Below are 12,076 nucleotides of genomic sequence, written 5' to 3' on the forward strand. Positions count from 1 at the left end.
GCATCCCCTGGGATGCACGCTGGGCTCAATGGACCAGCCACAGTGCTGCCAGGGACTTGCGCTTTGTCTATGCTAGGGTTTTGGGTCCTGTTTTTGTTTTTCCTATTTGGCAGATGAATTCTGCTTCTATTCTTAGCAGTGATGCAGGAATCAAATGACTGAAACCTGAACCCAGTACAAATCCGGCTGCATTTAAGTTTCCGGAGATTGCTAAAGGCGGTGCCAGTGGGTTTGGCATGCCCAACCCAAGTGTATCAGCTGGCCGCCTTTCATCCAAACCTGCTCACGGAGGGTGGACGTCTCTTGGGGGAGACAGTCAACCTGGGAGGAGAGCTCTGTTCTCTGTCTTTATCTGCTAGCTGCTGCACCCAGCTCCTCACCAGCAGCTTCTTCTGCAATTGGCTTATGCAGAGAACTCTCTATGAGTCTCCAAAGCCTGGAACCAGCAGCAAGCACACTCATATTCGCCAGAGACGCATCCAGAGGCCAGCATCAGCATCTCAGGGTACCAGCTCATTATCTTTCTCAGGAAAACTCCACAGGGCATCAAAACCCTGAGAGTTTTCCTCACATCCATTAAGTTAAGGGTAGCTTGTCTGTCCACACTGTGTGTCCTAACAGCTTACTCACTGGGCAGGTTGACTGTTCATAAATTTGGTGTGAGTTAGAGTCATCTGGGAAGGGGAGCCTCACCCGAGAGAATGCCTCCCTCAGACGGGCCTGTGGAGCGTTCTCTTGGTCAACAATTGACGTAGGAGGGCCCAGCCCACTGTGGGCAGTGCCAGCCCTAGCCAGGTGGCCTAAGGTGTGTAAGAAAGGCACTGATCTTGAGCCTGGAAGGGAGCCAGGACGGAAATAAACAGCATTCCTCCATGGGCTCTGAGCCAGCTCCTGCCTTGGGTCCCCCCCACCCCACCCCACCCTGACCTCCCTCAATGATGGGCTGCAGGCTGGAGGATGAAAACCATTTCCTTCCCCAGCTGCTTTGGTCATGGTGTTTATGACAGCAACAGAAATCCAACCAGGACAGTGGCTATTCGAGAAAAATGAGCAAAAATAGGGATGGGGAACAGCTTCTTCTTCTTCTTCTTCTTCTTCTTCTTCTTCTTCTTCTTCTTCTTCTTCTTCTTCATCTTCCTCTTCATCATCATCATCTCCTTCCTCTTCTTCATCTTCATCATCTTCTTCTTCTTCATCCTCTTCTGCCTCTTCTTCCTCTCCTCCTCTCCCTCCTCCTCCTCCTCCAGCTCTCATTTCATTTAAGGAAGCCATGAGGTACAATGCACACTGGCCAGGCTGCTTGCTCTGAATGAAGAAGGGCTTATGCGTGACTTCTGTTCCTTGGCCCCAAAGATCCACTCATGTTTCTAGTCCAACCCCTTACTTAGCCGGTGGTAGAAGGGGTGCTAAGTCCGACAGGGTGCGACTGCAGCCGACACTCAGGGCCCTGAAGGATATCTTAAAAACCCCAAGGTCAACGCAGTGCTGGGAAGGTCCCATACTAGTCACACCTCATTCCCTTCCGTGATAGCTTAATCTCATGAGCCTGGCCTTCAGCTGTTGCTCTGATAAAAGGCACAGAGTGACAGCCCCTGAGAAACAAGACCCAAGGGGTGGCATTGTCCAACTTGATTCTACAGCCTGAGAGCTGCGCCAGCCCAAACGTCTCTCTAGCAAGTAACTGTGGCTGCTTAAATGAGATGAAGACACTGCTCCCCTCCTCCAACTTTAGTTCCCCTCCCCCTTCAAATGGTCACTGGGTTGTCGGGGCATACAAACTTTAGTTTAATTCATATCTGCTTACCACACGTCACTGTGAAGTATCTATTTGATGAGGTGGCTGTCGCTACAGTCAGGACTTCTGGAATCTCTACCCCCGCGTTGCCTCCCCAATATTATTAGGGGTCACCTTGGGAGACCGGGTTGAGACTGAGCAGGGACAAGACTTAGCTGACAGCTGTCCTCAGTCCCTGTCACATGGAACTGGCTTGCAGGACAGTGTGGGTCAGGCCCATAGTTTTGTTGCTCTATTCAGAAAAGGAGAGAGAGCAAGTACTCACAAGCCTGTTCTTCTGGGCTTGAGGGGGAGGGGTGCGGGGCTGAGAGAGATGGAGAAGGGAGGTCTTGGGAGTTAGCGCTGGAAAAGAAGCGCCTTTCTGATAACGCAGACTCGATCTCCCGTCTCTTGACTCCAGAAAGGGCGCCCTCTGCTGCTCACGCAGGGTAAGACCCCATAGCAGCAAAGTGGAAGAGAATTTGATGACCTCAAGGAAAGAGACTCAGTTCAGTCTCCATGGAAACGGTGACAACAAAATGAGAGGGTGACACGTTTCCCAGCAGGGAGCCTGTCACTTCTCCCTCTCTGGTGGCTGCTTCTCCAACAGCTTCGGCACTGATCTCATGAGCCCCAGGTCCCTGGAAGCGTCCCTCACAAGCGCCGCCGTGGTTTGCCGTGCTGGCCTTGCTCACTTAAACCTGTATCTGGGTTAGTCCGATGACTCCTTCTTGGGGTCAGGGGTTAGGATGGGGATCCTGTTGCTTTGGATCCCATGCAGGTAGAACGGGCATATTACACTGCTAACTGCTATGTTCTCACGGGACCCATCTCTCCTTGGAGAGTAGAAATACCCACTTCTGAGCCATTTCAACGAGAAAGGACGCCACAAAGCTCACAGGGGAGAAATAATAAAATAAAAGGAAGAGTGGGGGAAGGCTGCGGCCGAAGCCTTCTACCTTGTCTGTCCGCTGCTCGCCTGAGAACCTATGGCCCCTAGACAAGGGTAAATTGCTGTCAGTTTGTGTGGCCAGCCACCTGCCAAGGGTGACCTGGATAGGTCAAGCTCTTTACTAAATGGAAAAGATCACACCTGCACAGATGGGCTACTCCCAAGGTCACACGAGGTAGAGAGGAAAATACTTACTTGTGAATAGACCCAGCAGGCCACCGGGGGAAAGGCCGTGCTTATTTAGACTTTGCTAACTGATCCGGGGGGACACGGAATGGTGGGTTGGAAAGATGGAAAATGATCATAGCAGGGCCCCGTGATGCAGGCCTGTAAGTCTATCTGCTCAACAAACTGAGGTAAGAGAGTCACACATTTCAGGTCAGTCTGGGCTGCAGAGTGAGTTCAAGGTCAGCCTGGGTAACTTAACAAGACCCTTTCTCAAATGTTGACAGTGTCTGAGCTCAGCAATCTAGTGGCTGCTTAGCATTAGCAAAGCACTCGCTCTAATCCCTCATCCTGGAGAAGAAGCAAGAGAGAGGGACAGTGGGGAGGGGGCGGGGCACGGGAGTCACCTTGCCAGGCCCTCACCTATAGGGGATGCCTGCCTCCTATCACATTCCAGCGGCCTGGGGATCATCCTTAGTTTGGCCAAGTCTTGGAATGTCCTAGACCATGCCATGGAGCCAAGGACTATGCATTTCAAGATGATCCCTCATCGTTTTGGTCCAACCAGCCATGTGGCTTTGACCCTCTCAGAGATGAAGGTGCATCCATGGCAAGGGGCATACGGCTATGGGAAGACCGGCAAGATGCGTTTCACACAACCCAGAATGGCTCTGGAGGTGCCCGGAGGGAGGACGCCTGTCACAGCCCATGACAGGGACGGCTGTGCGTGAAGAACGGTGGTGACCTGGCTAGTCCCAGTGCTAACTGTGAGAAACCGTCTCTGGATGACACAGCTGTAAGGGTGACGGTTCCCTCTAGCAGGCTGGCACTGTGCTGGCTAGGGTGCTTCCCTCGTCTAGACCGGCTTGACCTGGCTTATTACTGGAGACACAGTGGCCCTTGTTACACATGCAAGGCACCGGGAAAAGAGATCCTTTGTGGCCTTTGTCAGAGCGTGGTCCAAGAGTGGAGTCCTGTGAGGGGAATTCGGAGTGCTTGTGAGAAAACTCCAGAAAAACAAGGCAAGAGTCTTGTGGCCTTGGTTTCTTCAAAATCGCAAATTGCTCTTGGAATGTGCCTTAGTGCCCCTCCCAGATTAGAATGAGTCTACTTTAGACTGTTCATTACAGCTGCCTTTTTTTGCTTTTTGTTATTTATTTATTATATTTATTTATTTATTTTGTTTTTTTTTTTAAGACAGGGTTTCTCTGTGTAGCCTTGGCTGTCCTGGACTTGCTTTGTAGACCAGGCTAGCCTCGAACTCACAGTGATCCGCCTGCCTCTGCCTCCCGATGTACCTCTGTGGAAAACCATGTTTGTGCCACATGCATCTTGTCCCTGTGATTGTCTGCAGCCTGAACTCATGAGAATGTCACTCATGTGACCTCTCTTGACCCCCAGAGCATAAATTGTCCGATGCTCTGAATCACACCAGCTGTTGGTGGACCGCCTCATTTTTAGGGCTCATTCTCCCAGCTCCCACACCCTCCAGAGCGGTAAAGAGCCTCCATGTTAGACGCCTACTTACCAACTTCATCCCTGATGTTTGCAAGTTCGATTGACAGCTCTTTTTCTTTCGCAAGGGCACTTTCACTCTGGAAAAAAAACAAAACAAAACAAAACGGATACTGAGGGTCCCTTAGTTTTGAGCTACATAAGCATCGTCACATGTTTAATAAATAAATCATATTAAACAAGCAAGTCTAGCCCTGCAGGTGAGAACCATTCTCCTTATTTAAAAACTAGCAGAACCAAGTCCGGCTCCTCCATTGTAGCATTCATGTGCAGTGGCACCCACAGCTGTCCTTTCTCTACATCACACTGTTACATCATCCCGGAATACTTCTAGGTAAGTCTTTGTACTACACATTAACGTACCAGCAAATATTATTATATACTAATTCTCATTGATTTTTTTTTTATAGTAGTGTAACTTTTTTTTTTGAGACGGGGTTTCTTTGTGTAGCCTTGGCTGTCTTGGACTCCCTTTGTAAACTGGGCTAGCCTCAAACTCCTAGCAATCCACCTGCCTCTGTGTCCCTGAATGCTGAGATTAGAGATGTGTATCACCATGCCTGGGTAGTGATTCTTGACCATGAAAAATCTCATGATAATACACACATGCACACGCACACACACACTTGTTTTTCTAAAACCAATTATTCCCTTAAGCTTACTCCTTAATCCACAACTGGCCAGTTCTCTAATAAACAATGAAAACCAGGGCAGATGCCTTGGCACGAAGCACTTCTGTCTGTCATAAGACCCGGCAGCGGACTTTCTACAAATTTTGACCCTCTCTGGACATTACTGCAAGGCACAGGATGCACTGCACACTTGTGTTACTTAGGGCAAAAAGGCCACTTGTAGCTCACTGGCCACTTGTTTTCACATCAACTACATTCTGTGACCCAAAACAGTTAAGCATCTGAAGACACACTACGTGTTCAGTCTGTACTTAGGAGTCACCACCACAGACGGATTCTTGAGCTTTCACTGCTAATACTAAGGACCATGTATATGCCCACTGAGCAGGAGCACGCTCACGGCAGAGGTGTCACTAATCATCGGCAACCAATGCTCTTAGGAACGTGTGTCAAAAACTCTATTTGTTAGGGGCAGTGGTCCCTTCGTGGTCCGATGTCTGGGCCTCACTCAAGTCCATAGATGTCCCATCCCGCAGGACCAGTAATTATGGGGTCACGAGGGGAGCCATACTTGAAAGATGGGATGGAAAAGAAAGAGCCGAGACTAAGTAGCGTCCCTATCGAGGTCTGTTTATTGAATCAAAAGCAAAAGCTTATATGGGATGGAGGCAGGAGCTAAGCAGGCGGGGTGGGGCCGAGAATGCCTCCAGATGATGCCATCAGGGGAACATCCTGAGGTTTATCTCGGAACACTATCTCTCAGAAAGTCCCAAGCTATCCTGCTGAACAACATCTGCAGGGGTGAAAGGAGGAAGTTATGCAGAGGCTGAAAGGAGGAAGTTAGCTTTGGAATGGGGCATCAGTATTTTTCCATAGCCAGTAGATTCTTTTAGCCTTGAATGACCCTGGGCTGGCTCCGAACACATAGGTTGAAACTCTTGCCTACCAAACGCTGTTAGCAGGTGGGGCCTGCGGGAGGTGAGCAGGTCCTGAGGGTGGAACTTTTGCAAGTGGGATTAGGACTCCCGTGAAGGAAGCACTGGAAATGGCTCAGTTCGCCTCCTCCACAAGCAAGGCAAGTGGGAGGGGGCTGTCTCTGAAGGCATCGTGGGCCCTTGTCAGACAATGACCTCTGCCCTGATGTGGGGTCCCAGGCTCTCGGCTCTGAGACACAAACTTCTGTGGGTTACACAGCAAAGCTGGAGATGTTTTTGCTGCGTCAGCACAAATCGCAGCCTCTTTGCTTTCCCTGAATTCCTCCGGCCGCATTTAAACCAGAGTGTTTGGCTTCCCCATCCTCAGAAGACGCCACTTCAGAAGTCATGGCTGCCGCACGGGGTTGGAACAGGGGTGGCGGGAGCTGGCGGATGTACTGCAACAACAGCACATGCGTGAACGGTTGGCGGCGTTACAGAGCCATGGCTTCCTTAGCCGTCGTCCGTGTCTAGACAACATCCGTAGTGACGGGGTCCCTCTGTGTTAATCTCCTGACTATGTTCTGTCTGCCTGCCTGCCTATCATCTATCTTCTACCATGTATTTATATATTGTTGATCATTTATCTAATGCCTACCAAGTCATCTATCCATCCATCCATCATCTATCTTCCTAGCCACTCATCTGATGGTTTATTCATCTTTTTCAGTGTGGAGACAAAACCCAAGGTGGTCCATATGTCTGAAAGAAACCCTAACACCGAGCTGTATCCTTAGACTCTGTGCTCTGATTTCGTTATTACCTTTCTGTGCTCTGCACTGACTCTAATGTCAGTGTGCATGCATGTGAGTGTACGTATGTGTGTGTGCATGAGTGTAAGTGTACAGGTGTGTGAGTGCAGGCATGTAATTGCGTGTGGGTGTATGTGTGTGCAAGCATAAGTGTGCGTGTATGAGTGTATGTGTGTGTGAATGTGTGTGAGTATGTGTGTATATAAGTGTGCATTGGGCATGTGTGTAAGTGTGCATGAGTGTGTATGTATGAATGTGTGTCTGTGAGTGTGCATGTTTGTGTGAACATGTGTGTGTAAGTGAGTATATATGTGTGTGTCTGAGAGGGGTTGGGGGAGAGAGAGAGAGAGAGAGAGAGAGAGAGAGAGAGAGAGAGAGAGAGAGTGTGTGTGTGTGTGTGTGTGTGTGTGTGTGTGTCTTGGGATCAAACCTAGGGCGTCACACCCGCCAGGCCTGTTTTCTATGACTGAGCCTATCCCCAGCCCTCTCAACTCTGACAGTTCCAGGAATGTGGACGCCAGAGCAGGCAAAGTGTTCATATCAAATTGACCCCAGGACTTTCGCTCTTGTCCTGCTGGTCACCTGCAACGGTCACCTGATAACTGTACGAGCTTAGTGCTTTGGAGAGGGGCCGTTTCAGTACTAACCTTGTAAGAAACCATTAAGAATGACTAGCTTACTTCTACATCAAGGTAAAAAAAAAAAAAAGGTGACTTTTCCAAATTGTCCTGGGCATCCAGTGAAGGAAGAGCAAGAGAAATCTCCTCTCAACAAAGACTCGGACAATCTCTGGCAGCAGACCGTCAAAACCTGACAAACACAACCAGCTCACTCCACCTTCCTACTCAAAGCCGCTGTTCTCCTCAGCTTCCGGCCACAGCTTCCGGCTGCAGCGGGCACCAACACCGGGTGGACACAGCACCTGCCTCCGAGGGGATTCCCCCATCACAGCAAACAGCAAACAGCCCTGTGTCTCCCAGGTGAGCCGCAGGAAGGAAGTGGACCCCAGAAGGAAAGTGGCCATGCTCTAGAACATTCTGGATAGAGCTTACTTATGAGGGCTATTCGTGTTAGGCTCTACTAAACGGTCTCTATTAGTCATGCATAGAACCTTTGCCTCCTCCTCCCACTCTTTCAGCCATCCCTTGGTATCCCCAGGGGATGATTTAACCAGGATACCCAAATCCACATACGCTCAAGTCCTTAGTGTAAAATGTGTGCAGAGACCTGCTTCCTAGTCTTCTAGAGTGCGCGTTGTTTTCAACCTTGCTGATGCTGCGACCCTTTAATACAGTTCCTCCTGTTGTGGTGACCCCTCCCACCATAAAATTATTTTTGCTGCTGCTTCCTAACTGTGATTTTTGCTGCTGTTATGAATTGAAAATACCTGTGTTTTTCAACGGTCTTGGGTGACCTCGTGAAAAGGTCATTCAATCCCCAAAGGGGGTCACGACCCACAGGTTGAGAAGTCCTGTCCCGGAGCCTTAAAACTACTTTCTCGTTCCTTAAAGTACTGAATATGGGGTAGATTTTCTGTGACTAGCTGCTTCTCCCCTGGTGAATCAAGAAGCAGGGAGCATATACACTACCATACCCTAACTGAGCACCTACTATATGCCAGGCATTTGGGCCTCCAAGAAACCAGCATCTCAGAGTGAGCCGATATATAAGCAATTGTAGAATAGTGTGAGATAGCCCAGGAGACCAGGATAGCCCAGGAGACCAGGCTGTCCTGGCGGTTTAAACTGAGGCCAGAGGAGAAACACAAGGGTCTGCAGAGGGAGCATCCCAGGCCGAGCCTGGGAAGAGCAGTGATACAGAGTGGCCCTGGGGTTTCTGAGAACCTTTGTCACAGTCATTAGGGATCGTGAGTGCGACTGAAGCAAATCAAACCAAACCAAACAACCAAAAACAAAAACAAAAAACAAAAGAACCAAAATGCCTTGCATTTTCAGCACCAATGCATTCTTCCAAAATATTTTGGACCCCTGGTTGATGGATGGAGGTTGTGGTTGCAGGAACTGCAGATGCATCTGGAGGACCACCAGTACTGTTAGTGAGCCCAGCTCTCTCTCCCTGTCTGTGGAGGCCGCAGGGGTCTCTATGATGAAGGAACCAGCTAGCATAGAAACTGAAAACCCAGGAGTCTCAACCCGGGGCCCACTTCGCATCAGACACTCCCCCCGACCCCGAGATTCTCCAAAGGCCTCCCCACTTACACAGTGTGGCCTCAAGAGCCAAGCTGGACACGGGTGGGACTTCTTGTCCCATAACTTCTCATCTGCCTGGAGGAGAGGCGGCCAGACCTGGCTCTGTGGAAAAGTCTCTAGCTGTAGCCCCTGACCCCTGCCTCCACCCTGACAGCTCACACTCCCTGTGTTTGTCCTTGAAACTGACTTGGCGCCTCTTCACCTCAGCCTTCGGGGCTTGTAAGTTTGGATAGGGTAGCTGTTTGGTTTTTTTTTTTCCCCTGTCAGTTATAGACAAGCCTTTCCGATGTCCCTGGACGCATTCCTGCTGAAAGTGCTGGCTCTGCTCAGCTTGCCAAGGCCAGCCTGCCTGTTCTGCCGGTTCTGGTGAGGGCCTTTCTTTCTTAAGTGCTTGAATCTAAAATGATATCAACCCTTCTAATTTATGCACCAAGTAAGCTATTTCGTGTTTCCTGAACACCAACCCCGAATGACGTCATGACAACTGCAATGGGGTGAGGCAACAGCTATGACCTCATGACCGGTGTGTTCTACAAGATCACGGAGGGGCCCCTTCCACTTGTTTTCTATTTGCTGCACATGTCCCCCACTCATCACGGGTCCATGGAGCCCAGCGGGGGGCTCGATCTTGAGAGGCCCCTTAGGCTCCTTCTGCAAGGCTCTCAAGTCCCTCTGCCTGCTGCTCCCCTGGGTCAGGACAAGGTGGGAAGACTGGGACAGCAGCAAGGCTTCCTCTGACTCGGGAGGGGGCATGTGGGGGGGCGTCGGATCAGCACTTCCCTAAGTGGGGAATGTGTGGAAAATTCCTAACTGGTGCCAAGCACGTGAGCTCCTATGTTCACTCAAGGGGGCTAAATATAGTCGCCCGCATCAACCGTGCAAACTGTCCTGGTGACAAAGGCCAGGCATCGCAGCGCCCAAGCAGGCCGTTCCTCTCCTGTGACTGTTTAGTCTCAGACAGGCTTAACTTCCTTCCAGTGGGTGCTTGAGGACCACTCGTGGTTTCCCCAAGCCAGTGGCCGCAGCACCTTAGCTCTATCTCCATCTCCCATTGGATGACATACCTCTCCTCCATACACTGGTTATCTCAGCATGATCTCTAAATCTTAAATGTGGACCCTGAGGTGACCAGGGACCGGGAAGTCCTTCTTTCTCTGGTCCCGAATGTAGGTGCCACAGAAGATCTGCTCCCCTGGGGCCAGCCCATCTCGAAGACTCGGCTCCTCATGCCACAGTCCTCCACAGACTCCTGAGCACTCTGCAGTCCTCCTCTCCTGGCTAGAGAGCCTGGCAGAGCGCAGAACCCACTCACTGCTATGACACCAAGCAACCGGATGTGTGGCCAAGCCCCGAGCCAGCCTACAACACTCACCTGCTTACTCCCTGAGAGTTATCTGTCTCGACGGCTGATGCTACCTCAAGGACCCGTTGATGATGAGAAGTGAGGATGTCTAACATCACATGCCTGACTCCACACTGGGGCATGGGCCATCCATGCCCCTTCTTGAATGAGCAACCAATGCGTAAAACTTAGATTGTATCCCAGTGTCTCTGGAAGGCTTCTCCCCCGGTGATTTCAGAAGTAGGGAGCTTATACACTGAGCACCTACTGTGTGCCAGGAAAATGGCATTTGGGCCTCCAAGAAACCAGGGTCTCAGAGTGGGCCAATACACAAGCAGTGACTAAAACGGGTGAGGTAGCCCAGGAGGCTAAACTGGAGGTTTGCAAACTGGAGATGCAGTTTGCCAGAGGAGAAACAAAAAGGGTCTGTGAAGGGAACATCCCAGGCTGAACCCAGGAGGGCAGTGATACAGAGTGGCCCTGGGGCTTCTTGAGAACCTTTGTCACCCTACCAGATGAACCCATAGTTTTCCCTTTGTAACTCCTGATCCGGGCTATTGACTGGAAGAGGACAATTTATGAAAGTCCCTGCAGTCGGAGCATGCTTCTGAGATGTGTTCCCCTCACCTGCTGAGTGTGTGTTTGTGTGAGTGTGCAGGTCTGCGCACGAGCCCAAGGACTCTTACTAGTCTTTGCTATGTTTTTCAAAATGAAGTATTTATGTTGCCTTTATTTCTGTGACTTCGTGTGGGTATGTCCACGTGAACGCAAGAGCCCTTGGGCGCAACAGACCCCCTGGAGCTAGAGTCACAGGCAGTTGTCAGCTTCCTGACCTGAGGGCTGGGAAGAAACCCCAGATCTTCCGCAAGAACAGCCAGTGCTTTTAGCTGCTGAGCCGTTGCTGCAGCCTCTTTCCAAGAGTCCTCGCCTGCTCTGTGTAAGTGCTAATCACCGGCACCAGCCATATGATGGGGACCAGGCTGCTCCCAAGCTAAACAAAAGACCACATGGGAATTAAATAAGAAATAAGAATAAGAGGTGGGTACAGGGACACACATCTGAAATGCCAGGATTTGGGAGGTAGAAGAAATGATTAAAGGTTCAGGCCAGCTTGGGCTACACGGTAAGACCTTGCCACAGAGAACGAAGAGGGGAGGGGGCCATTTCTTAGTATTCCAGCATGCGAGGAAATAGCTGGGTCCTTTCTACGGTGGATTACAATCCACACATGGCACCCATACATACTAAGCTGCAAAAAAAGTTGGGAGTTGTTCACTCTCCTCTGAAAAAGCGTTGCCTCTTAGCCCCGAGTGTGGGTGGACTCGGCTTGGTGAAGTGCGCCAGACTGGGGAGAGGCTCCCTTTAGTTTCTTTAGGTGAGCCAGCCTGTCTTTGCAGTAACTTCCACGGCTCTCTGTGGACAGGCCATTCATTTCCGGTGTGAATTAAACAATGTGGTCAGATTTATAACAGAGCTCTGTTGTGGCAGGGGGTCCCTTGAGATTTGGGGTGACCTTTAGTTTTCATTTCACTGTAGTTTTAAGATAGTGCTGACCCAGTGGGTGAGGTAATCAATAGGAATTATTTCCTTCCCAAATAATTAACGCGAAGCTACTATGTGTTTGTATAATGAGTCAGTTTTCTACTCCGAGATGAAATTTAATAAAAAAAAATCCATTCAACACCTCTCATATTCAATATTCTTCCACACCCTTCAGTGTATATGAACAATGTAGTCAAACCCCCCGTGTGGAAAGAAAC

At 50.1% G+C, this 12,076-nt stretch overlaps 1 protein-coding gene across 3 annotated transcripts in view; it reads right to left on the reverse strand.

Moving 5' to 3' along the window:
- MTUS2 (microtubule associated scaffold protein 2) overlaps nucleotides 1–12,076 on the reverse strand; it is a 250,065-nt gene that overhangs the window by 36,897 nt on the left and 201,092 nt on the right. For all 3 annotated transcript variants that reach the window (XR_014775270.1, XM_084760994.1, XM_084760995.1), the window contains one exon: nucleotides 4,420–4,486. Coding sequence is in view for 2 of the 3 variants with exons in the window: in XM_084760994.1 (XP_084617120.1) it covers nucleotides 4,420–4,486 (67 nt within the window). In the remaining variant the exon portion in view is untranslated. The remainder of the gene's footprint in view (nucleotides 1–4,419; nucleotides 4,487–12,076) is intronic.

This window comes from Acomys minous (genome assembly GCF_964271855.1).
Source record: "Acomys minous genome assembly, chromosome: 16".
Taxonomy (NCBI): domain Eukaryota; kingdom Metazoa; phylum Chordata; class Mammalia; order Rodentia; family Muridae; genus Acomys; species Acomys minous.